Raw genomic sequence first — 27,419 nt, 5'->3', positions numbered from 1 at the left:
CGTCAGTCCAGAACCAAAACCTAAAATGTTTGACTTTCCTATGAGAATTTTGACAAATCTTTATCTTAAGACACATTAAAGTAATGATGGTACTTAGCTGAGCGATGAGGCCTGGAAATGTGTTTATTTAATTAGTGTTAAATCCATTAAGACATAATCGAGCATTAAATACTTAACATATTGTTTTATGAGCAGTAGCAGCACTTCTACCATACCTGCATGATCACATAAATGAGCCAATATTATCTGAAGCACCATTGCAAAACTATGAACATTGGCACTGTCATAAGAGTGGGGAGCAAATAATAGATATTTGTTGCAGATGTTTGTGGCTGTTATCTCAGCCTCACTATAGTACACAGTATAGTGCACAGCAGAGACAAACTTTAGCAAACTAGATGATGAATATTTCCTCTTTGAATATGCAACTAGGCAATTTAACAGCAGACATTTTGAGTCAAATGAATAAGCAATATGCGTCAGCCACACATAAACTTCTCAAGCCGTGTTTGGTTCAAATATGATTTTGTGTGATATTTATCTAGGTTATAAAAAACAAACGAAAAAAAAAAACAATAATTACATTTATTGACAAAATACTATGGTTATATATTAAATTTGTAAAACTGTAGCACAAAAGATGCAAAAAGCATGTGTTGTTACACATACAGTATTTATGCTGGTGGGAACTCTGGGTCAATTTGACCTTTTGCCAATTTGTACACACTTTTTTTTCCCTCCCAACTTCAGTATCGTACCAAACCACTTCTAACCCATGTATGCAATAAACCAGTGCCTATCAGGTTTATTTCAATGAATGTAAAAATCAATTATTATAAAATAAATGCTAAAATCTCATATTTAATTTTAATTAATTTGCATTATTCTCTGAAAATGTTATATTACACCATATTCTGTTGTAATTCCTACCCCAAATGAGGCCCCTGATTAAAACAAAAATACTAGTGTCCTTCTGCTAGTGGGTAATATGTATTGGAGGTGCAAAACACTTCCACACAGTAGACGTGAATATATCAGAGCATTATGTTAAATCCTTGGATGTCAAACTTCAAAAAATTCAGAGTGGAAAAGGGCTGAACTGACCAGCACTATTTGTTGATACACAATTTTTCTTTTGTATAATTTTTTATTTATTTGTCAGCTGTGTTCTTAGCTGTACCTTTGCTTACTTATGTTAAGCTAAGCAGCTGCAGCTCCACATTTAAAGCTTATTTCTATCAAAGGTTTTCAGTGATGTTAACACACATTTTCTTTATTAGCAGTAGCACAAAAAAAACTCTTTTTCCCCACATTCAATGGATACAATAAGGGGACAAAACACATAAATCAAACTGTTAACAAAATCCAAGATAGTGTTGCTTCATATAACTTACATAAAAAGGCAACTTAAACAAATGGTGCAAATGTTAAATAATACTAACTTTTAGTTTTAAGCCAGAGGAAAACTGTTAAGCCACTTCTGTATTGCTACTATTGTATATAATATTGTCAGTAGGGAGCATAAAAATAGATTAATAATGAAACATTTGTTTCATAATTTTCTGTTTTTGCTGTATCTTGACTTTTTTATTGCAGTATAAACCTATCTTCTAACAATGCAGTAGGCACCCAGTTACAATAGTGTTATAGATAAAAAATTGATCACTGCACAATTAGAGCATTGCGTTAATGTTCATCAATTTCCTTTGTGTCTTTTGTTTTATTGTTTTAGGATGAATTAACCCATTCTGTATTTGGTTTAATTAGAGTCAGCACAAACTGTAGGGCAGCATCAGGTCTTTGGGAGAGAAGTTCATGTACTATAACGTTAAAGCATGTCATACATGAAGGAAACTTGAACGGTGAGAAACATGTGATCTGAGTAAAGGGAGAAGCCTGTGTTCCAGCAGAACGTCATCTCTGGTAACGCTGCTGGTTGGTTCTCCACTGAGCTTTACAGACGTTTAGTCCCATAAAGCAAAATATTACCTGCAAAACACGACAGGATGTTTTCCTAAATAAGAAGCGGATACACACATCTGCATCAGTGCAATTGTTGCCTGTTAATAGTTCTTTCATCTGTTTTCTTCAAGAGTGTTTATTCTCTCAGTCATTTATCTCCTGCTTCATGGCACATAAAAGCACTGAATAGTTTGCATTGCTTACAACTGCACATTAGGACAAGCTGATGGACTGAGGCTGTCAATGCTGCGGCTTCGCCTCTGGCTCTGCTGCAGGTTGGCGGTGTTGGCTCTGGATGTGGGAGATCTGCAGGACTGGCAGCAGCAGCTGAAATGCATTAAGGATGTAGTTGGTACTGTTGGTCCCCTGCAGACAGAAGACACATGATTCTTTTTATACTTTAACACCACCATCAATCAGAAAGAGCTCTAAATGCAGCAAAAAAAGGCTGAAAGAAATGTAGAGAGGAAGGAAGCTAGTGGTATAGTATTAGTAAAGACTATGGGATACCCTTACAGTAGAAAGTACAAAAAACATAAAAGTATTTGTTTATTTTGTTACTGTCTTAATTAAAGGAAAATCCAATATGTCCAAAGGTTGACTTCCTGTGATTTTTCTTGTGTATGATATCCTTTGTTAAACAAAAACAGAATTACAGTAAAAAAAAAAAAAAAAAAGCCCTGTTATTTAAGCCTGTCTTTAAAGCTGTATTCTTTAAAGCGGATTAAATCAGGGATAGTAAAAAACCTGACCTTTCTTTCATGCACTGGATAAAATTGTCAGCATCCATACGGGTGAAATCCCACTTCACAGCTGGTTTTTGGAAATGGTTGTAAGAACACGGATTATACAAAAAACAACTCCTGGAGGCGTCCTTTGGTATTCAGCAGGAACGTTCATAAAAGCGCACACAGCAAACTGAGCAGATCAGTACTGAAATGACACTGTTTATTTTCCAACAGTCCTTTGTGTCATGTCCGCAGATCAGCGTCAGATAAATGGTAATGATCTGCTGTTTCAGCATGATTTTATCATGAGTTGTGTGTCTGAAGCTCTGCACCAGACACAGAAGCTCAGTACCTCCACACCAGCAGTCACCTTTGCCTCAGTTATCAGCTCTATAAACCCTGAGCTTCGTTGAGGGGTGTCACATCCTATCAGACATCATGAGCCTAAGATTGCGATGGCTTTTGTTTTATTCCTCTGGGTTTTAATTAAAACTACTCAAGAAAAATCTCACCTCCTGCAGGACGCTGTCTACAAGTGGATTCAACTCCTCTGCTTTCCTTTGGGCCTGAAAGAGAAACAGCAAAATGGACGAGATTACAACACGATCAATAAATCAATCGACCCTTGCGCTGTCTCCAGGGTATGTCGTCAGAGTTCTACTTATGGGTGCAAAACACAGAAACAGACACGAGTATGAGGACAAAAACATCAAAAACTGATTTTCTTATGATGTCAAAAATAATAACCAACAAATATTTTCTGTACAGAAGAACCTTGATACTGTATATCTCCTATTGAATGTGTTCCAATCTGACTTGTGGTCTATACACACACGCCACTAATGCGGAAAACACTGATTGGTGCACCAAATTATCTGAGCTTCCATTACAGATACTATTCACTCAGTTTATGTATACATCTGCTGTATTTTCTGAATCAGTTATTTTTATTAGATTTTTTTGTAGACAGTATTTTTGAGCTGATTATGAGTAACTGGAAGATTAATTTTCAGTTGGAGTCAAAACCAATTTTACCAGTTTGGTATCTTGTGGTTGGAGTTTGCATACACTCATCATCATGAGCCTAAGTGATAGCTTTAAGCTGTTCTTTCTTCAGGGTGGCCAGATTGAACAAAAACATAAATTCAACTTATTTTTAAAAAACAAAAACTGGGCAAACAAGTTTGAATTTACTGTGCTGTTATTGAAATCCAGGCGCTCAAAATTATACACACAGGCCCACAAATATGCATATGGCTGGGTATTTGATCACTTTTGTCCATATGGACAAGCCAAAGGCCTCATGGTAGCGAGACGAATATTTGAAGGGGTCAAGGTGAGGCTTTTAAATTCTAACAACAATCTAACGACTGTCAAGCATGGTGGTGGCAGGATCATGGTGAGGGTCTGTTTTATTGGCAGTGGGATCGGTGCACTGGACAAAGTGGGTAGAATGATCAAGAAGGACAACTTCAGCCAAATTCTTCAATTTTACCACAGATCAACAAATGGATGGCAGAAACGTGAACTGGATGATGACCCCAAACACACATTAAAACAGTTTTTGGAATGGATAAAGGTAAGGTAAGTTTATTTATATAACGCTTTTCAGTAACGAGACACTCAGAGCGCTGTACATACAATTACAATACAATCACAAAGAACAGAAAAACAAATCAAATGCTAAGAAATCTAAAAATCTATGAATCCTTCTGAGAAATCTAAAAATCTCTGGTCAATATTACAATGATACAGATAACATTAATATTCCTTTGGGTTTTCCTGGTAAGAGCTGGTTCTAAACCAATCTTTCTAGAGGTAATTATATCATTAAGTCCTCTATGTAGGGGAAAGCATCTTGTGCTAAGAAGTCTCATTATTCCACTGAATTCTGACTAGTGAAGCTGAGTCACTGGTACAAAACAGCTTTAATCCACATTTTCAGGTGCTAATAATATATTGCTTTTAATGGTGCTGAAGTTGAATTAAGTAATCTAATTAAGAAAGCTGGGTCATTGGTGTAAGAGCAGCTAAAGTCCAAGTTACTAATAATGTTTGGTTTTCGCTGGTAAAATCTATGAAAAGTAATGAAATCACACATTTAGGTAAAGTAAGATAGGAGGGAAAAAAAATCATATTTCAGACTATTCTGCTAAGAATAGAGTCTGAAATAGTACAAAAAAACCTCCGCATGGGTAAGCAACACACACATAAGTAAAGATTTAGCAAGGTATGGTGGGATCTTGAGGGTGCAAATGTAAGTCTGAGTTTGTTTGCAAGAATTAGACTGTCAACACTGATAGAAGCGCCACAGTCCTTGAGAAGAAAGGTGGAAGTTTTATCAATCGGCCTCATAGTCCTATCAGCACACAGCTGGTAGGGGAGTGCTGGGGAAGAGTGTCGTGTTTCTATAACATCCAGGAGATATTTTGTCGATAACCAGTTAGCAGAAGTTGCCAAGGCCACGTTGGGGAGCCAGATTTAAAAAAAAAACACAATAAATGTTGTGATTCAGGCAGTTGTGAATTTCCAACTATCTTAAGAGTTTTACTGGTGTGTCTCAATTGCGAATCCAAATAGCCAAATTTCTGGTACTTTCCGCAGATCTGGAGCATATAACTTCTCCAAGATTATATCTTTTAACCTCTGAGTCCAACCGCTGCCAGGCTGCGATTCTGTTCAAGAATCGTGTCCAGCTTGTGATTCTGCTCTCTTAACATTTCAGTCTGAGTGTTGATCGATCTACAGACTCCATCCAACATCGCAGGCAGCTTTGGAACGCTTTGAACAGCCGCCCACGTTTTGCGAATCACTCGATAAGCCAGGTAACCACTAACTCCAAAAAGCAGAAATCCTGTTATCAAAGTCCAAATATGTACACATCTTCTACTTCCTCGACCGACATCATAGTCAGGCACACAATCTTCCATTGTGTTTCCAGAGAAGAACGTCCCGCCTGGACAAGAGGGTCTCCTTTACCCTGTCTTTCCGTAGGAAAAAACAAATTTGACCAATTACGTTGAGAGTCCAGCTGACCAAATCCATAATTTACAAGTTTGGAGGATATGCAAATCGAGGCTCTGAGAAAGATACAGACAAAAGGCAGAAGCAGGGATCAGCAGGGAGGGAGGGAGAGAAAATGCGTGTGTCTTCCACCGAGAGCAAGAGAAAAAAAAGCAGACATAAAGCAGACTATTATGAAACGTCCAGAATAGCCCTGACCTTGAAAGTGTGTGGACTATTGTTCGTTTCCAGGAAACGAACAATTTAAATTAGCATTACCAATTCTGTCAAGAGTAATGGTCAAATATACAAGCAAAATGAAGCCAGAAGCTTGTTGATGCTTACAAAGGTATAAGGCATATTTACCCAAATAATCATGGAGGCGTATGTACAGTACTGTGCAAAAAAGTTTTAGGCAGGTGAAAAAATGCTGTAAACAAAGAATGCTTTCAGAAATATAAATGTTGACAGTTTATTTTTATCAATTTACAAAATGCTAAGTGAGAGAACCCAAACATACAGCCAAATTTATTAAGAACTATCTTCAGTGTAAAGAAGAGCAATAATTACTGGAAGTTATGGTATGGCCCCACAGAGCCCTGATCTCAACATCATGGAGTGTGTCTGGGATTACACGAAGAGACAGAAGGATGTGAGGAAGCCTACATCCTCAGAAGATCTGTGGTTAGTTTTCCAAGATGTTTGGAACAACCTACCAGCTGAGTTCCTTCAAAAACTGTGTGCAAGTTTACCTAGAAGAACTGATGCTGCTTGAAGGCAAAGGGCGGTCACACCAAATATTGATTTAATATAGATTTCTCCTTTGTTCATTCACTGCATTTTGTTGATTGATGAAAAAAAATGATTACCACTTCCATTCTTTGTTTACAGTATTTTTTCCACACCTGCCTAAAACTTTTGCACAGTACTATATATATTGAGCTTGTTTATGTATTTTTGACCATGTGTAGATTAGAGACGATCCACAATAAATCCAAACCTGTGCAGCCAGGTCTTGTTTTTAAAATGCTTTGAAGTTGTATGCTGGGATATCAAGCCACCCTGCAAAAGGAATGATTCAAATGCAGCACTAAAATCTTAGAATTAAAATGAAACCCATGCTAATGATCAGGGAAGCCGCATAGAAATATCACTGGTACTAGAGGAAAATCAGCTAAAGTCCAAATCCAGCATATGACTAGCGACAACACTTCAGGAGGATTCCCTCTGATGAGAGGAGATTTCCCAACAGCAATGGTTTCATGGTGCTTTCAAGTGCAACAAACATTGAAACGTGACTTTAAAACCGATGTACTGAACTGTGATTTCTGTGTACCGTCACACCGCTGATAACGATGAGCAGCTAAACTCCTCACCAGGCCTGTAAATGACAATAATAAACAGTCCAATCCAACAAAAACTCCCACTTACCCCAACTAAAAGAAGTGTACCAGAGAACCTCTTGGTCAAACAATCTACCTCCTTACACATGGCACATGTCAACCTGAAATAGAGGAAAACCATCAATTATTATATATTATATAGCAAAGATCAGTCTCCATATGCCTATCCTTGCACACGCATACTCCTAGCAGTGAGGCCATAACTCAATTTTGTAATCCTTAACAGTAACCTTCCACATCTTTTTTTCCCATCCTAAGGAAATGCCTTCATTCCTCAAGTAAAAAAAAAAGAAAATCTAAAGAGCACAAACACACAGCTGCATTCCCATATGTTCTCATAGCGTAAGTAAAATGAGACAATACTCTCATACTTGGTGAGGATTTGTGCCTGGTCTCTTGCTGGCTTCTCCTGCTCCTGACCATGAAGGATGAGCTCTGCCACCTTGTGGAGCTGTTCGATACTGCGAGCCGTCACTTCTGCCAAACTGCCCACTGATGACCGGTAGATGCCCTACAGACGGGAAGATAAATAACGTCGCACAAGCAAATACACTGAATGACGCATCATATCAAATCAGGCTCTGACATCTTGGGGGAAAGCTTCAGAATTAAATCTTAATTTTAAGATGACTTCACCTCTACTGATTGGAGGTCACTCTCTTTCGCCTTGTCTTCCTCCTCACTCCTGTTGTCCTCAAGCTGTTCCTCCTCATCCTTCTTTTTCTCTTCTTTTTTGTTCTGGCCATCATCCTTCTGATCCTCTGTGCTCTCTCCGGAAAATGCTTCTCCTCCCAGCTGCTCCACCTTGTTCACCCATTCCTGGGCTCTCATACGAGCCTGCAGATGCATAATTGCCACCATCAGCTCTGCATGCCAAGAAATCACTGTAGTGATGGATGCTAATGAGATGCACGAACATGATTTTATACTAATGCCTGTCTGTAGAAGAGAAGGATTATGCAGAGGATCTTTGAAGGATATTTTTCTATGCTGCCTGCAGCAGGATGTCATCAGGGCTATAGGTGGCTGTGTATATATTCCCTGGTTTGAGAACATTCCTCAAAATAGATTAAAAAACTAATGTGCCCGTTTGCTATAATCCTTGTGTTTCCAGAGTAACTATGTGATGAAAGGATCACAGACTTGTTGCCTCGTGGAATAATGGACTTCAGCATCGGGGAAGCCTGAAGGAGTTTCTAGTGGCGGTTCTCGTAGTAATGCTACCTTCGGTGAACCACTACTCCTGCCACCCTCACCCAATAAAAATGCAGAAAGTCATTTGTGATTTCGAGGCTGGAGAAAATAAAAACCAGTCCCACACAAAAAGCTTTAATGTATTGAGCAGATAAATGAAAAGTAAGATTAACCAATTTGTATTTTAGTACAACATTGACTGATATAGCGGAGAGCTGATTTTAGAAGTAATTGTAGATTAACAATTTAAATATTTTTAATAAAGATTTATCATCTTTTTTTTAATAACACTTTGTTAAATGTAATAGAAACTGGGAAAATGTAGTAGCATGGGCAATAAATGACGAAACTAGATTCAGTTACTTTTCAACAAAAATATTTTTGGAGCGTTAAATAGTACTTATTTGCATATTTTCAGACACTTTGGTCAACCATTAATATTTTCATCCAGACAGTATTTGTCACACATTTAAACATTTTATGAAACTCCACTGACAAATAGGTTTAACATCTATGTAAACCATGTGTTTAAACTTTTGAAAAGATATTACATTTTAAACAACGTAGTTTACAAAACATAGTATTGTAAACTACTACTTACAGGGGTTGGACAATGAAACTGAAACACCTGTCATTTTAGTGTGGGAGGTTTCATGGCTAAATTGGACCAGCCTGGTAGCCAGTCTTCATTGATTGCACATTGCACCAGTAAGAGCAAAGTGTGAAGGTTCAATTAGCAGGGTAAGAGCACAGTTTTGCTCAAAACATTGAAATGCACACAACATTATGGGTGACATACCAGAGTTCAAAAGAGGATAAATTGTTTGTGCACGTCTTGCTGGCGCATCTGTGACCAAGACAGCAAGTCTTTGTGATGTATCAAGAGCCACGGTATCCAGGGTAATGTCAGCATACCACCAAGCAGGACGAACCACATCCAACAGGATTAACTGTGGACGCAAGAGGAAGCTGTCTGAAAGGGATGTTCGGGTGCTAACCCGGATTGTATCCAAAAAACATAAAAGCACAGCTGCCCAAATCACGGCAGAATTAAATGTGCACCTCAACTCTCCTGTTTCCACCAGAACTGTCCGTCCGGAGCTCCACAGGGTCAATATACACGGCCGGGCTGCTATAGCCAAACCTTTGGTCACTCATGCCAATGCCAAACGTCGGTTTCAATGGTGCAAGAAGCGCAAATCTTGGGCTGTGGACAATGTGAAACATGTATTGTTCTCTGATGAGTCCACCTTTACTGTTTTCCCCACATCTGAGAGAGTTACGGTGTGGAGAAGCCCCAAAGAAGCGTACCACCCAGACTGTTGCATGCCCAGAGTGAAGCATGGGGGTGGATCAGTGATGGTTTGGGCTGCCATATCATGGCATTCCCTTGCCTCAATACTTGTGCTAGATGGGCGCATCACTGCCAAGGACTACCGAACCATTCTTGAGGACCATGTGCATCCAATGGTTCAAACATTGTATCCTGAAGGCGGTGCCGTGTATCAGGATGACAATGCACCAATACACACAGCAAGACTGGTGAAAGATTGGTTTGATGAACATGAAAGTGAAGTTGAACATCTCCCATGGTCTGCACAGTCACCAGATCTAAATATTATTGAGCCACTTTGGGGTGTTTTGGAGGAGCGAGTCAGGAAACGTTTTCCTCCACCAGTATCACGTAGTGACCTGGCCACTATCCTGCAAGAAGAATGGCTTAAAATCCCTCTGACCACTGTGCAGGACTTGTTTATGTCATTCCCAAGAAGAATTGATGCTGTATTGGCCGCAAAAGGAGTCCCTACACCATACTAATAAATTATTGTGGTCTAAAACCAGGTGTTTCAGTTTCATTGTCCAACCCCTGTAGTTGTTTGTGTCTCAATCCGCTGTCAGACCTTTTCTGAAATGGCCATGCCTGTTGGTATATCTAAAAAAACATGTTTTACATGGTTCCAAGCATGAAGAAATACAACACATTTCTTAAAACAATTTAACTGATTGCATGGCCATCTTGGGCTGGAAGTTCATTGCCCCCATTTGATCAAGTAAATATTAGCATAATCAATCATAAAATAAGCCCTGCCCTTTCAGAAACTTTAAGCCTGCATAATGCCGAGGTAAGTGAATCTTCACCTGTGCACACTGACTGTGTGCATGGGGCTGCAGAAGGGGTTTTTAAGTTTGTTGTTGAAAAGATCAACATGTTCAAACCATCTGAGGCAGACTGGCTAAGCTGGAGATCAAACTGTGTACACTACAGTGTCAGTTAAGGGTCATAGGTTTGTGCTGGAGGGTTATTTACTTGCTTAAGACCCTGTTTGTGTGTTTATATCAGAGATTTGAACTTTAAATACCCAGACTAACTGATTTGCTCATTTTTAAAGTCAATAAACATTCTAACAAATACTGAAAACCCTGTAGAAGTACACGTATTAGCATTACTGAGAGTGGGTATGTTTGTATGTGTCACCTTGCTGAGTTTGTCCGGTGTCGCAGCAACATGAAGTTCAAACAGCAGCTCTGTCAGAACACTAACAAACTCCTCACCGTCAGCAGCTGACAAAACAACAGAAACACTTACTTCAACACGTTTAAATTTACACAGTGCAGATTAAGGTGATACATGGATCATGCAGCTCCTCACACTGAGGGATTCATGCTTTGATTTCCTCATGCTGAGATCATAATGAACATGTTTCACCTGAGAGCTGATTCTTGTTTGCATGATGAATTAATTTCACTTTCTGTGTCAAAATTACATTAGGATTGGAAGATGCTCAACACACATGCACAATCAAGAGTCTGGATTTGAGTGCTTCCCTAAAGATGATGAGGTGAATGTGTCGTCAGCCCCTGAACACTGACACTGGATCAGGCAGTGTGTGTGTGTATATATAACCCCCCAGGTGCCCACTCTGAACTATGCGCAGCGGTGACAGTGCCTGAAGGTGCACGTCACACATTTCAGACTTTTAAAACATTAAAAGGATGCTGGGTTGGTGGTATCGGATAAGACTAAAACCTGGCAATATTTTCTATGAAAATGCTACGCTAGACAGAACTACACTGCTGAAAAAATTTTAAAAAACAATTTTTAATCAGAGAATAATATCAAGTCAGTCAAACTTGAGGAATTGTCAGTTAAGTAGTCAAGGGGGTGTTAATCAGTGTCAGCTGTTTGGTGGTAATGAAATTAACAAAAGGTGCACTAAAGGGGCAACAATGGGGCAACCCCAAAAACAGGAATAGTTTTGCAGGTGGAGGCCTACAGATGTTTTCCTCCTCCTTTTTTCTTTGCTGCTTTTCAGCAGTTTTGCATTTGGATCAGGGTCGGTGTCTCTACTGGTAGCATGAGGCGATACCTGGACCCTACAGAGGTTTCTACAGCAAATTGGACAAGCCTCCTGCATCAGTTGTTCAGGTAAAATTTCTGGGTGACCACAGATTAAGTTCTGTGTGGGTTTATAATTTTCATTTTCATCAAATGATGTAGAATCTGTTTGCTCCTAACACATTACCCATTCCATATCAGTATGGATATCCAGCATGATTTGAGATCTGGTGGGTTTTCAAAATGTTCCTTTAACTTTCCTAAACAGTGTATTAAGATTGTAAAAGATATTTGTTTTTGTTGCGTTAAATGGCCCCATTCGGTTTAAACAGAAACACTTTGGGTAAAAAAGGATTACTGACAGCAATAGATGGCCATATGCTTATTTATGGCAGCTGTACAGTGTTCATTTGTTTCTATGCTGAAAGCAGGAAAACATATTGAGCAGCTTTCAGAGCGATTAGCACAGCTGGTAAAGGTATGTAAAACAAATTCAAATAAATAATATGTAAATAAATTAATCTGTAATTGAAGCTGCATATTCTCACCCAGAAACTCAACCCCTAATTTCAGTACATTAATATAGTGGAGAAAAACATATTTCCTTTAAGAAATAATTACTTTTACCCAAATCAATGTTGCCACTGTTACAGTGATAGGGTTACAGATGACCCTAACCGTTTTAATAGTATAAACTAAAAGTTACTTTAATTTTCAGGTTAGTCAGAGTGTTTCTGAACTTTTAAATAGTGATCCAAGACAAAATGGGAAAGACAAGAGAACAGGTCTTTCCGGTTGTTGATCCTTGTAAGAAAATCTTCAACTCTGACTTTTAGAGAACCTTGTCTTTTCTTTTAGCATGAGATTAAAAACCTGGCATAAAATATGACCTTATTTTAAAGTATTTACACATCTTTCAAGTTATTCATTATGTTTAAGACATGAGGCCACAATGATTGGGGAAATATTTTAAATAATCACTAACAATTAAAAAACATCCAGGTATTTTTAAGTAATTATTTAAAATTATTCTCCTTAATGTTTTTCCAGGATTATTTAGGTTTATTAAGAGACCATAAACTGCATTGTTATAATGATGATGGCATAATGTGTTTGGTGGGAGGCTGCAGCTTTTGTGATTTTGTTTGTGGATGTTTGTTATTCTACAAAACAAAAATAGGTTAAAACCTGTAGGAGCTCAGATTCATGTGCCTTTGCTTTCTTTAGGAACGTCTTCTAAGAAAGACTGCCTGATCCTGGGTCAGTACTCAGAGACCTCCTCTACCTCTGGCTGCCTTGGATCACTCACATATGGGGGTGGAACAGTGTATCTGGGAACTTAGATCACCATTATCCTTTGTCTCTCCTTCCGTTTCCTCCCTCTCTTCTTCTTCTTCATCTTGCTTGATGAATATCTCTTTAATGAAAATCAACTCCTTCTTCACCTCCTGCTGCTCTTCCTCCGTGAGGGAGGACAGGAATGCTTGGACCTAAAAACAGATGCACCATTTTATGCGCTCAGCATAAAAAACAGACTGTGCTTCTGACATGACTTTTACTCCTAAAACCTGGGCTTTACTTTGGCCTCGCTCTCATTGGACAGGATCTCCAGGGCCTCGAGGTGGGACAAACCCTGGTAGTTGTCAAAGAGGATGCCGTAGCGAGCTGTGGGTGCACTCAGCGGCTGGTTGCTTAGACGTGCACGCTCCTTTTCCTTGGCTTCCCTCAACATCTGTAGAATCAAAGTCACGTCAGAACTTCAGCACAAAAGAGGGTCACCTTGATAAAACTACAACTACAAAAAAAATCCCTGAATTATGATATCCATGCATACACCATGTTAAAAAAATATTCCCTTTGGTAGGAAAACATATTACTTTTCTATGAGCGCAGATAATTATGTGGCTGCAAACCTGACTAAGAGAGGCGGTCTTCTGCATTAGAGTCTTGGTCTTTTTAAAACCCGGGTCACTCTCAGCTAGAACATTCATGGTCTTCTTCCCGATGAACTCCAAGGCATCCAGTCCTCCACTGATGACCGACTTCCCCTTGGAGATAAAGGAAGGACAGAGAAAGGTTCGTAATGGTGGCCCATTCAATCCAAAACTCTTAAAGAAATGAATTTAGTGAGTAAAGCAAAACAAATGCAAGAAATTTTGTCTAAAAGCAAACCAGTAAAAAATTAAACAATACAGACGATCAAAGTCTTATTTCAGGTTTCATCCTTGTTTTTCAGAGATTTACACTCTGGTCCAATACTAGATGGTAACAACCAATTATCTAACAGTGAATATTTCTAATTTATATCAATATTTCTAAAACAAATTTGTGTAAAATGTAAAGACTGAACTGCTGAAGTTTGTACAATTAGAAACCTACTGTTTTTAAATGACCCAAAACAAACAAAAATACTGTAACAACTTTCAGGTTTTGTGTCCATAACTATCAGTTAATCAGAATCTTAAAGCTGCTTTTAATTTCCAGTTCTAAGATTAAGCCCTTGTTGTAAAATAAGCTGCAATTCTATGTTCATCATTTTCCAATTAAAACTTTTTCATGTAATTAAAATACATTTTATTTATTTGATTTCTGGTCTTGTAGCATTTTCTGAAGAATGTCGCTTGGCAGATGTCGTTGGGAACTCCTGGCTCACCAAAGTGAATGCATACATATCACATGTTGCAGTGTGTTTATTCACTCACAGTATTCTGTACAGCATGTGTGATTGTGGAGAAAACCCCTCTGGTGGACGCTGCAGCAGGAGCAGCGCTTAAGCTGGATCCATCGGGACATTCTCCTCCCTCTTTCTTCTCCCCTGCTCCCTCGTCCTCCTCTTCTAGCGCCTCCTCTCCAACCGATGTCCTGTGGAGACGAAGAGCCTCACCTGCCTTTACCTTAACAGAGGTGAGGCTTTGTCCTGAATGAAGGGACATTGAGGAAAAACAGACATGAGGACAGACTGTGTGTTTGGAGACTATTTTACTAAAGTGTACTTGTTCATAAAATATTATTTCAAACACATCTCCCTTTGCCAGCTCTGAGAATCTCTGCTGGCCAGTTTCTACATCAGGTTGGAGCAACAAACATTAATCAAATCTAAAAAGTGTTCTTGGAAGACTTTGTTTTAATTGCATTTAAATTAATAATTAATTAATTAATTAATTACATTAATAATTTAAAGTAAATTTAAAGTTTGAACAAATCAAACTTCTGTGGCATGATTTAAATGCTAATCTAAGTGTAAATGTGTGTCCATTTCAATTTAAAGTTTAAAAATTATTTAATCTGGTTTAAGATGTGTTGCGGTTTTGAGAATGTACCCTGTTTAAATATAGATTTTTATGATATAAAAAAGGGAGGTCTTGACAAATCATTTCCAGAATCTGACATATATTCTGGACGTGTAGGTGTGCAAACCCTTGAACTCTTAGTTTGCTGAAACAGATTTTCTTTCAATTTCCCTATTCGGTCTCCTTCAACTTACACCTGTCATGCAACTCTTGCAGAGAGGTTGTAAAACATCAAAAGATCTTGAATCACAAAGGTATCAGTCAGGAAAATTCAAATTCAATTCAATTCAAAAGTACTTTATTCATCCCAAAGAGAAATTAAATGTTGTCGTACAGGGGTTGGACAATGAAACACCTGGTTTTAGACCACGATAATTTATTAGTATGGTGTAGGGCCTCCTTTTGCGGCCAATACAGCGTCAATTCGTCTTGGGAATGACATATACAAGTCCTGCACAGTGGTCAGAGGGATTTTAAGCCATTCTTCTTGCAGGTCACTATCAGGTCACTACGTGATACTGGTGGAGGAAAACGTTTCCTGACTCGCTCCTCCAAAACACCCCAAAGTAGCTCAATAATATTTAGATCTGGTGACTGTGCAGGCCATGGGAGATGTTCAACTTCACTTTCATGTTCATCAAACCAATCTTTCACCAGTCTTGCTGTGTGTATTGGTGCATTGTCATCCTGATACACGGCACCGCCTTCAGGATACAATGTTTGAACCATTGGATGCACATGGTCCTCAAGAATGGTCCGGTAGTCCCTGGCAGTGACGCGCCCATCTAGCACAAGTATTGGGCCAAGGGAATGCCATGATATGGCAGCCCAAACCATCACTGATCCACCGCCATGCTTCACTCTGGGCAACAGTCTGGGTGGTACGCTTCTTTGGGGCTTCTCCACACCGTAACTCTCCCGGATGTGAGGGAAACAGTAAAGGTGGACTCATCAGAGAACAATACATGTTTCACATTGTCTACAGCCCAAGATTTGCGCTCCTTGCACCATTGAAACCGATGTTTGACATTGGCATGAGTGACCAAAGGTTTGGCTATAGCAGCCCGGTCGTATATATTGACCCTGTTGAGCTCCCGACGGACAGTTCTGGTGGAAACAGGAGAGTTGAGGTGCACATTTAATTCTGCTGTGATTTGGGCAGCTGTGGTTTTATGTTTTTTGGATACAATCCGGGTTAGCACCCGAACATCCCTTTCAGACAGCTTCCTCTTGCGTCCACAGTTAATCCTGTTGAATGTGGTTCGTCCTTCTTGGTGGTATGCTGACATTACCCTGGATACCGTGGCTCTTGATACATCACAAAGACTTGCTGTCTTGGTCACAGATGCGCCAGCAAGACGTGCACCAACAATTTGTCCTCTTTTGAACTCTGGTATGTTACCCATAATGCTGTTCAATATTTTGAGCAAAACTGTGCTCTTACCCTGCTAATTGAACCTTCACACTCTGCTCTTACTGGTGCAATGTGCAATCAATGAAGACTGACTACCAGGCTGGTCCAATTTAGCCATGAAACCTCCCACACTAAAATGACAGGTGTTTCAGTTTCATTGTCCAACCCCTGTAGCTCATTATGTAGGTTTCTTCAAAGAGCCGTTGTAGATGCTGATGGCTGTGGGCAGGAAGGATCTCCTGTAGCGCTCCGTCTTACAGCAGATCGGAAGAAGCCTCTGATTGAAGACACTGTTGTTGTAGGACAGTCTCATGAAGAGGATGCTCAGTTCTCCATAATGTTCTTCATTTTATGAAGAATCCGTCTTTGCACAATGATCTTCAGAGGTTCCAGAGGAGTCCCCAGAACAGAGCCAGCCTTCTTTATCAGCTGTTGAGCTTTTTAAGTCCCTGGCTCTGATGCTGCTTCCCCAGCAGATGATGGCAGAAGAGATCACACTTTCCACAACAGACTTATACCAAAAGGACCTAAGCTTCCTCAAGAAGTACAGTCTGCTCTCTCCAATTCTTGTAGATGGCTTCACTGTTGCATCTCTACTCTAGTCTGTTGTCCAGATAAACACCGAGGTATTTATACTCCTCCACCACCTCCAATTCTTCTCCCATGATGGAAATAGTGTTTGACCCATTTCTGTTTTCTTAAAATGTACAAGCTCCTTGTACTCAGCTTCTTGTCCATTTCTGATTTCTGACTCAGACTAAGATTGAAGAGGTGCTGCAGAATCCCACAGAGCTGCTCTGCACAGGCCTTCAGGACTCTAGGGGTGACATGATCTGGACCTGCAGCCTTATTCCGGTTCAATCTTTGCAGTTGTCGCTTTACCTGACTTCTTGAGGCACACATGTTGAAGGTGTAGGCAAAGAGAGCATCAGCTTCTTCTGATTTGATTAAAGGCAACATGTAAAAGCAGAAGGGTCCGTGGCTGAGGTAGAAGATAAAACATTTTAGGTGTGACAGGAAAGCTGTGGGTCAAAGGAGGGTGGAATGTCTGTTTGGCTGTGAGCAGGAGAGGAGGATGCGAAGCTTGTTTCTGAACTGAACCTATTGAAGAATGTGTTCAGTTCATTGGCTCTGTCCAGACCTCCATTAGTCTGATCATCCTTCTGCTTGAAGCCTGTGATCTTCTTCATCCCTGTCCACACATCTCTGATATTGTTTTGCTGGTGCTTGTTCTCCAGCTTCTTCTTGTACACCTCCTTGCTGTCTCTTATCTTGACTTTAAGTTGCTTCAGTATAATCCTCAATAATTCTCTGTCTCCCTCTCGGAAGGCTCTTTTTTTCTTGTTAAGCAGGTCCTTCAGGTCACTGGTGATCCAGGGTTTGTTATTGGGGAAGCATCTCACGGTTCTGGTGGGGATGATGTTATCCACACAGAAGTTTACAGGTCCTTCTCAAAATATTAGCATATTGTGATAAAGTTCATTATTTTCCATAATGTCATGATGAAAATTGAACATTCATATATTTTAGATTCATTGCACACTAACTGAAATATTTCAGGTCTTTTATTGTCTTAATACGGATGATTTTGGCATACAGCTCATGAAAACCCAAAATTCCTATCTCACAAAATTAACATATTTCATCCGACCAATAAAAGAAAAGTGTTTTTAATACAAAAAACGTCAACCTTCAAATAATCATGTACAGTTATGCACTCAATACTTGGTCGGGAATCCTTTTGCAGAAATGACTGCTTCAATGCGGCGTGGCATGGAGGCAATCAGCCTGTGGCACTGCTGAGGTCTTATGGAGGCCCAGGATGCTTCGATAGCGGCCTTTAGCTCATCCAGAGTGTTGGGTCTTGAGTCTCTCAACGTTCTCTTCACAATATCCCACAGATTCTCTATGGGGTTCAGGTCAGGAGAGTTGGCAGGCCAATTGAGCACAGTGATACCATGGTCAGTAAACCATTTACCAGTGGTTTTGGCACTGTGAGCAGGTGCCAGGTCGTGCTGAAAAATGAAATCTTCATCTCCATAAAGCTTTTCAGCAGATGGAAGCATGAAGTGCTCCAAAATCTCCTGATAGCTAGCTGCATTGACCCTGCCCTTGATAAAACACAGTGGACCAACACCAGCAGCTGACACGGCACTCCAGATCATCACTGACTGTGGGTACTTGACACTGGACTTCTGGCATTTTGGCATTTCCTTCTCCCCAGTCTTCCTCCAGACTCTGGCACCTTGATTTCCAAATGACATGCAGAATTTGCTTTCATCCGAAAAAAGTACTTTGGACCACTGAGCAACAGTCCAGTGCTGCTTCTCTGTAGCCCAGGTCTGGGGAATGCGGCACCTGTAGCCCATTTCCTGCACACGCCTGTGCACGGTGGCTCTGGATGTTTCTACTCCAGACTCAGTCCACTGCTTCCGCAGGTCCCCCAAGGTCTGGAATCGGCCCTTCTCCACAATCTTCCTCAGGGTCCGGTCACCTCTTCTCGTTGTGCAGCGTTTTCTGCCACACTTTTTCCTTCCCACAGCCTTCCCACTGAGGTGCCTTGATACAGCACTCTGGGAACAGCCTATTCGTTCAGAAATGTCTTTCTGTGTCTTACCCTCTTGCTTGAGGGTGTCAATAGTGGCCTTCTGGACAGCAGTCAGGTCGGCAGTCTTACCCATGATTGGGGTTTTGAGTGATGAACCAGGCTGGGAGTTTTAAAGGCCTCAGGAATCTTTTGCAGGTGTTTAGAGTTAACTCGTTGATTCAGATGATTAGGTTCATAGCTCGTTTAGAGACCCTTTTAATGATATGCTAATTTTGTGAGATAGGAATTTTGGGTTTTCATGAGCTGTATGCCAAAATCATCCGTATTAAGACAATAAAAGATCTGAAATATTTCAGTTAGTGTGCAATGAATCTAAAACATATGAATGTTAAATTTTCATCATGACATTATGGAAAATAATTAACTTTATCACAATATGCTAATATTTTGAGAAGGACCTGTATATAGTCAGTGACACACCAATCATGGCATTGATGTCCTCTCCATGTGGCTGGCACAGTGCGTCCCAGTCTGTAGCATCAAAGCAACCTTGCAGAGCTTCTTCAGCTTCCTGTGACCATTTTCTCACAGTCCTCTTTATTACAGGTTGCCTCTGAACAAGGGGCTTATATTTCGAGCAGAGAAAAACAAGATTGTGATCTGATTTGCCTAGAGGAGGTCTTGCTGTAGAGATGTATGAGTCCTTGACATTTGCATAAAACAAATCCAACGCTTTGTTTTCTCTGGTAGAGCAGCTGACAAACTGTTGAAACGTTGGAAGTGTAGCAGAGAGTGAAGCATGGTTAAAATCACCAGATATTACCACAAATGCATTGGGGTTTTGTGTCTGTAGTTTAGCAACAACTGAGCTGATGGCATCACATGCAGTGTCAGCAACAGCGGAAGGTGGAATGTAAACGTTTTCCAAAATAACACTGGTGAACTCTCTGGGTAAAATGAACGAAAAAGTACTGCTGATAGTTCAATATCTGGGCTGCAGAGACAACACTTTCACATTAACATGTCCTGGATTACACAATTGGTTGTTCACACGTACTGTTAATCCACCTTCTTTACATTTGCCGCTCCTCTTTAAATCTCTGTCTGCATGTATGGTCAGAAATCCTGGCAGAGAGACGCTGGAGTCAGGGATTAGATCCTGCAGCCATGTCTCAGTGAAACACATGATACTGCATGCCCGGTACTCTGGCTGGGTCCTTTGTAGGGCTTGGAGTTCATCCAACTTGTTTCTTAACGATCTCACATTGCCCATCATAATCGATGGAAGAGATGGTTTGAACTTCCTCTTTCTCTCTGTTCTCTTTGCTTCTGCTTTGCATCCATGGGACCTCCTTTTCAACTCATCAGGAAAAAGGGTAAAAACAATTTCCACTTTTTTAATTATATAGCATGGCTAGGAGTGAGAATAAGCCAACCTAACATTACAAAAGCTGGCCATTTCTACAAAACTGATAAAAAGAGAAGATGGGGAGTGGTCAGGGAGGCTGCAAAGTGCCTGCCAGCATCTCTGAAGGAGCTGCAGGAATTTCTAATGAAGAGTTCTAAATGTGACATCGATCTCTTGTGTTCTCCATATGTGTGGAGTAATTAGTAGTAAAAAAGAAACATTTTCCTCCAAAGAAAACATCTGGCTACATCTCTCAAAACCTCGTTGTGAGAATGGTCTAATGAAACTAAACTTTGACAACTGGCTACTATTCCAGGAGCCAAGTTTGGTACCGAAACAAAACTGAGCATCATCAAAATAACACCAGACCATCAGTAAAAAATGGTGTTGGAAGCATCATGCTGTGGGGTTACTTTTGTACAGATGGAACTGAGATTTTTCGCCAAGATTAAAAACTTGATACAGTTCTTCAAGCACCACAGTCAGTCCACCAGAGCTTCAGCGGAAGGAAAAAAGTAATTGAATGTCCTAACCCGAGTCCAGAACTAAAATCACACAAACACCAACCTGTGGGGTCTCCTAAAGAAAGCTGTGGACGAGAGAGGTTCTCACAAAACCTGGAGAAATATTTGTAAGTTAAGAGTGGGCAGATATTGCCAAGTTGAGACTGAATGCTAAAACTGAATCAAAAGGTGCCTCAACCAATTATTAGACACCTATGCATCTGGGATGGGGCAACTGTTTTTAATATTTTTTTATTTTATTTTTCTGTTGAATTGTTTACAATACATGTAACCTTAAAGGCTGGGAAATGTAAAATAATTTGATCCATTTATTTTTTACCCAATAACCTGGCCTTATGACAGGAGGATGTAGACCTTTTAGATCCACTGTGAGAGTTCCTGCTGTGTATGAGACAGATTCAAAGCCCAGAAGGTTCGATATGTTTGAGATGGTGATGTGAATGATGAATGAAAGGTCTCAAAAACAATCACACACACAAGACACAGAGACAGGTGTGAGACAGAAGAAGAAAAAGATGTGAGGGAGAAGAATCTGAGGAGCAGCAGGAATACATACCAACGGTGGAGGTGGCATTGCTCAGAAGAGATTTTCCCCAAGTACTCCAGCCTCCCCAGCCCTGTTCTTTCTGCTGGACTGACATCTGCACACATCAGGATACATAAGTATACATATGTCTATTTGCATTCAGGATAAAAGAAAGAATTACGATACTATTTAGACAACTAAGAAACTCAGTGTGTCTCTCAGAGATTAACAAAATCTGCATGCCTATTAGATTTACTGGCACCACTTCCAGTACACAGTGTGCGTATCTGACCCACCAGGCAATCATGTTCAGATGACTGCAGGGTTCAACAATAAAAGCCCGATCTTTGTATGTTTGTGTTTGGGATTAAATGAAGAGCCAAAGGAAACTAGGATGGGCTGAATCCAAAGATCAGTGGAGAGAAGAAGGGCAGGCGCTCCAAGTAATACTTTACAGTTATACGGCTTATAGCACTATGAACAGAAACATCCAGGTGAAACCAGATGTTTACGTACACTGAATAAAAAGACATCAACTATGTTTTTTCACTCTCTGACATTAATCTGACTGACTGTTTCCTGTTTTTCGGTCACTTAGGATGAACTAAATCATTTCTGTTTGCTAAATGCCAGAATAATGAGAGAGAGAGAATTCAATTGGAGATTTATCTTTAACTTTCTTCAAATTCAGAAGTTAACATACATTTTCTTAGTCTTTGGTAGAAATGTCTTTAAACTTCATAGCTTGGGTCAAAGGTTTTGGGTATGCCTTCCACAAGCTTCTCACAATAGTTTGCTGGGATTTTGCCCCATTTCTGCTGATAGAACTGTAGTAACCGAGTCACGTTTGTACTTCACCTTGCCATCACACACCTTTTCTGCCCAGAGATTTTCTTTGGGTATGAGAAAAGGGCTTTGCTATGGCCAGCCCAGAACACTGACTTTGTTGTCCTTAAGCCACTTTCTGATCAAACTGGTGGTATTTTTAGGGTAATCATCCATTTAGAAGACCAATTTGTGTCCAAGCTTAAACTTACTGACTGATACCTTCAGTTGTTCCTTCAACATTTCCTCATAATGTTCTTTTGTCATGATACCATGTATTTGTAAAGTATAGCGGTGCGTCCTACAGCAAAACACCAACACATGATGCTGCCTCCGCTCTACTTCACAGTTGGGTTGGTGTTCTCAAGCTACGCCCTTTTTCCTCTTAACTTAATGATGGTCAATATCACGAAACCACAGGATATGGAGTGGCCTTTCAGTCCGTTTTGTTCTGGGGTTGAGGCAGACATTTAGCACCAACCCCTCCTCATCTCTTGGACATGGCAGTTGTGTGTTTGAGGTGTTATCGTAAGTACATCTAATGGTATGCTATTTAACTCAAATTTTTTCAATTGGTGTCCGATGCTTACAAGGCAACAGCTTTATTGTTCAGGCTTTCCCATAGGTGTAGTAACCCTGGTGTTAATAAACTGCTGAATTTGAATAAATTAATAAAATCTTCTCAAAAAAATCTCTCTCATTATTCTGGCAGTTAGCAAATAGGCTTAATTTTCTTAATCCTGAGTGACCTAAAACAGGAAATGCTTTGTCTGATTTATTTTCAGACAATCAAAAAGAAAAAAACACTGTGTTAATTTGTTCTGAGTTTATGTAAACATCTGGTTTCGACTGTAACCACGTCGCTGAGTGCAAAGTGTTGAGAAGCTACAAAAGCATATATGGAAGCCTTCAACACAAACCTTCTCCTCCTCTTCCAAGCTCTCTGGATCTGGCTCCAGGCTCACTGCTTGGTCACATTCAACCACCTGATCTTCGGCAGGTGGTTCTGACGGACCCTCAGATGTTTCAGGTTTGGTCGTGGTGTCCTCCAAGGCTGCCTGCTTGGCTGCGTGAGGGAAGTCTGTGCTCTCTGTGTTGAGAGAAGGCTGCGGTGAAGCCGTCGGATGCTCAAGGAGCGCTGAATCATCCTGACGAGGGCCAGGATCAGTGTGGAGAGCCTTTTCGGACAGAGACCCGCTCTCTGTGCAGGGCTCTGCATCAGAAGTGACAGCCTTAGACATGGTGACCTGGAAGAGGGAAGATCTTTGTAAAATGAATAGCTGGTATAATCTGTCCTTGTAATCTATGCATGGCTCCTCATGAATGTCTCACAATCCAAAAATTAAAATGTGAGAACAACGAAAAAACAAAACATGTACAGCCATTAGCAGGAACCACAATATAAATCTTCTTCACACAGCTGTTGTCAATCACGCTGACTTAATAGTTCTCCGATTTATTATATTGCTTTATAAGAATATTAATACCCTTTAAACCTTTCGCAATTTTGAAGTGGAAGGAAAACACGTGGCGTGTGATGTGCATTTGTATTGTGTGAACTTCACTTCGATGCCCCAAAATAAACTTTAGTGCAAGCAGTTGCCTTCAGACGTAAATGCATCTTCTGAAAATCGACAACTACACACCTACCAAGACATGGCCGTCCACCAAGACTGACAGATCACACAAGGGGAGAGAGCATTGATCAAAGAAGCAGCCAAAAGGGTCCATGGTAACTCTAGAGGAGCGGCAGAGATCCACAGCCCAGGTGGAATAATCTACTGAGATGACAGCTAATAGTTGGCTGGTGCTATGTAAGGCAGAAAACTAACACTGCACATCACCCTGAACACACCATCTGCACCAAGGTGGTGGCAGCGTCATGCTGTGGGGTTGCTTGTCTTCAGCAGGGAAGGGTAAGCTGGTCAGAGTTAATGGCTGGAGGTAAATACGGTACCATCCTGGAAGAAAACCTGTTAAAGGGTTCTCAAGTCTTATAACCGGGACAGAAGTTCGCCTTCCATTAGGGAAACCACCCTAATCTTACAGCGGGATGCAATGGAATAGTTGAGATCAAAACATATACACCTAGTCAAAGTACAGACCTATGTCCACTTGAAAACATGTGCCAAGACTTGAAAACTCACATTCACAGAAACTCTCCATTCAATTTGACAGAACTTTAGCTATTCTGCAAAAAAGGATGACTGATTTTGATTGTGATTTTGCTGCAATTGCAGCAAAAGATAGTTCTATAAAGTACTAAGAGGGACTGAACACAAATGCACATCACACTTTTCAGATTTATACTTGTAAAATATTTTAAAAACCAAGTATAATTTTCCCTCCACTTTACAATCATAGACTACTTTATGTTGGTTTCTCTCATAAAATCCTGATAAGATATATGAAAGTTTGTGGTTCTAACATGACAAAATATAGAAAGGTTTCAGAACTTCAGAAACAAAAACAGGAGAAACATTTCATTTCTTAGAGGAAAGGACAGCCTGAGTTACCAAGAATGATGACTGAAGAAGCAAATCATGATCTAGGGATTACGGCTGATTTTTAGCAAACATTACAAATCAATGTAAAAAATACTTGGTTAACCATCTCTCTAATTTGAACCCATACATTTTTAATTTACAAGCCGTCTGTTTTGTGTTAATGTGGCTTTTTTCGTGGATCCACTGCAGCTCATTGTATTCACCAGTGAATAAATATCCAAATGTTCAAAACTGATAAGGAATGACATTAAAAAGTGACCTACTCTCTTATAGTAAATTACATCTTTATGCCAACATTTGATATAAACAGTTATCTTAAACTACAACAAACTGTGCTACTGACACTTTTGAGTGCATTGTGTATGAATTCAAAGCCCAACATTTTCAAATAGTTTCCTCCCTTGAATTTAACTTGAAATACAGTAAACACCATCGCCGTCTAGCGGTCAGTTAGAAGACGTACACTCGTATTTTTATTATTACACACTTTTAACATTATCTCTGTTAGTTTGCAGAGTGCAAAAAGTTACCAAACAACTGACAATCCGCTGTAAGTTTTATACCTAACATATCTTACAGTAATTAACTGCACTGATGCACAATTTCATTTCAAATCGAAGAAATATTGCAAGGGCCTGTCAAACTGTTTATATACACAAATAATGTGCCTGAAGCAGTTAGAATAACAATGGCATTTTAAAAGAATGACATTAAAACAAAAATTGTGTCTATACAGTACACTGTAAGGAAGCGAAATTATATTTCAATAAATGGAGACATTAAAGACAATGAAGCTTCTTTTAACATGGCTTACATTACTATTGCAGCATTAAACCTATAACTTAAACAGCAACGTAAAACAAACTGGAAACAAATGTTGTTACAATCTATTTCTAAGCAATTTAAGTCTCTTTCCCTAAACCGGTAACACGAACTCACGTAATCTAACTAACGACAACTATCGTAATTATTTTATTAATTGCAAGTTAACGTCCTGCAGAAAAGGCAAAAATACTACATTCTGAAAAAAAAGCACAAATAGTGTCTTGTTTTTCCAGAAAGAGACAGCAGCCACAGCTCACCCGTTTGGTGCCAGCCAGCGGCTCTTCTTCCGCCCCGCCACGTCGGCAGGCCGGGGTCCGTGACAGCGTCAGAGAGTCACGGTGGTCAAGATGATTCACTGCTGCCGACACCGCACAGGTATCATATCTAAGCTAGCGCCGCACGCACTGACCCAAGCTACAGTAAAAGATAAAAGTAATTCCGATGGTATTTAGGCTCACTTCATCAGGAACAATTCGTTGTATTAGTTATAATATATCTATTACTTAAAACATGCGTTAAAGAGTGACAGCAAAGTGTGTGAAACTGCTGTGAAACTGTTTCCATTTAGCATAAATGTTTGACGTAAAGTGACATGGACACAAAAAGACCACGCGGCTCGTTGGTCTAGGGGTATGATTCTCGCTTAGGGTGCGAGAGGTCCCGGGTTCAAATCCCGGACGAGCCCAGTGTTTCTTTATTTTTAACACACAACAGTTGAACTGATAGGCGGAATACTGGATTGTTAAAAAATAATTCGGCCTAATGCGTAGGGGGTTCATTCGTCTTTTGATAAATGGACTTTCCTATCAGCAACCAGTAATGAAAAAAAGAAAAAGAGTGGTTATTTAATTGTTTTGCTTTAAAGTATACATTTTAATACTATTTTTGTGGTCAAAACAGAACATCGACAAGGAGAGACAAAACAGGAATTATGTTTTTTCACTTTAACACAAAACTGCGAGAGATTATGCGTACACTTCAGATGTGTTCCCCTAAACATATTTCACAACTGAACAAATATAGCTTCATTAAAAAAAAACTTCTAAAGGGATGTGAATGAAAACATAGCTAACATTTATTTGAGTCGATAAGAGTAGACGTATAGTCTTATTTTCACCACGAGTCCAAACTCAAAAACACTCACCCCTCCCCCAGTGATATCATATATGGTAGGGGAAGATGTGGTGGGGCAAAACCAAATATGAAAGAAAATTAAACAAATTTATTACCAGCTCACAAATTGCTTGACCGCAAAAATTACATAGGGCTTGTAATTCAATGTAATACTTTTGATCTTTTTTATTACAAGATTCTGATTAGAAAAATCCAATAAGCAAATATTTGTGTGTCTGTAAATCAATACAGTTTACAGCATGGAATACACCTCTCTTACAGTGCCTTGCAAAAATATTCACTATTAATGGCCAGAAAAAAGCAATTTGCGTTAAAAACAAGAAGGCACATTTTGAGTTTGCCAAAAGTAAACTGGGACGGAGGTTCACCTTCCAACAGGACAATGACCTGAAGCATACTGCTAAAGCAACACTCGAGTGGTTTAAGGGGAAACATTTAAATGTGTGTTGGAATGGTCTAGTCAAGGTCCAGACCTCAATGCAACTGAGAATCTGAGGTTAGACTGGAAGTTGGATGATTTTCACAAGCGAAAACCATCCAACAGGAAGGAGCTGGAGCGGCTTTCCCTAAAAGAATGGACAAAAATCCCAGTGGCAAGATGTGACAGCTGTAACTGCTGCAAAAGGAGGCTCTACAAAGTATTGACTCTAGAGAGGGTGAATAATTATGCAGATTGAAGGTTTCTGTTATTTGGCCTATTTGTTGTTTGCTGCACAATTATACATTGTTAAAGTTTAAAGTTTTAGGCAATATCTGTAAATGAAGTGGTGCAAATTTTCAAATCTATCTAA

At 39.8% G+C, this 27,419-nt stretch overlaps 1 protein-coding gene and 1 non-coding gene across 4 annotated transcripts; one reads left to right on the top strand and one right to left on the bottom strand.

Moving 5' to 3' along the window:
• Positions 1-1,245: 1,245 nt before the first annotated feature.
• Positions 1,246-25,877, bottom strand: fam114a1 (family with sequence similarity 114 member A1). 3 transcript variants are annotated; one of them, XM_047366224.1, is made up of 14 exons: positions 25,752-25,877; positions 23,083-23,409; positions 21,368-21,452; positions 14,330-14,544; positions 13,541-13,675; positions 13,207-13,359; positions 12,937-13,117; positions 10,767-10,852; positions 7,733-7,933; positions 7,468-7,607; positions 7,125-7,197; positions 3,203-3,256; positions 2,167-2,328; positions 1,246-1,989 (listed from the first exon to the last, which is right to left on the bottom strand). In XM_047366224.1, exons 2-13 carry the CDS (start codon positions 23,401-23,403, stop codon positions 2,203-2,205), a joined length of 1,770 nt encoding a protein of 589 aa, XP_047222180.1. In that variant the 5' UTR covers positions 23,404-23,409; positions 25,752-25,877; the 3' UTR covers positions 1,246-1,989; positions 2,167-2,202. The 3 variants fall into 3 exon arrangements, with proteins under 3 accessions (XP_047222180.1, XP_047222179.1, XP_047222181.1); XM_047366223.1 differs by having other exon boundaries at positions 1,246-2,328; XM_047366225.1 differs by having other exon boundaries at positions 1,246-2,328; positions 12,976-13,117.
• Positions 25,878-26,107: 230 nt separating this feature from the next.
• trnap-agg lies at positions 26,108-26,179 on the top strand. Its single transcript has one exon. It is a non-coding gene; the product is annotated as a tRNA-Pro (tRNA).
• Positions 26,180-27,419: the final 1,240 nt, after the last annotated feature.

This window comes from Girardinichthys multiradiatus, chromosome 5, assembly GCF_021462225.1.
Source record: "Girardinichthys multiradiatus isolate DD_20200921_A chromosome 5, DD_fGirMul_XY1, whole genome shotgun sequence".
Lineage (NCBI taxonomy): Eukaryota > Metazoa > Chordata > Actinopteri > Cyprinodontiformes > Goodeidae > Girardinichthys > Girardinichthys multiradiatus.
This window is presented reverse-complemented; position numbering and strand designations above follow the sequence as displayed.

Coding starts and splice junctions, on each gene's coding strand:
- fam114a1 (XM_047366223.1), bottom strand. CDS start 23,403: ATGTCTAAGGCTGTCACTTCTGATGCAGAGCCCTGCACAGAGAGCGGG. Junction 13,360..13,540: donor AGACCGCCTCTCTTAGTCAG/GTTTGCAGCCAC, acceptor TTGATTCTACAG/ATGTTGAGGGAAGCCAAGGA. Junction 13,118..13,206: donor CCAATGAGAGCGAGGCCAAA/GTAAAGCCCAGG, acceptor ATCTGTTTTTAG/GTCCAAGCATTCCTGTCCTC.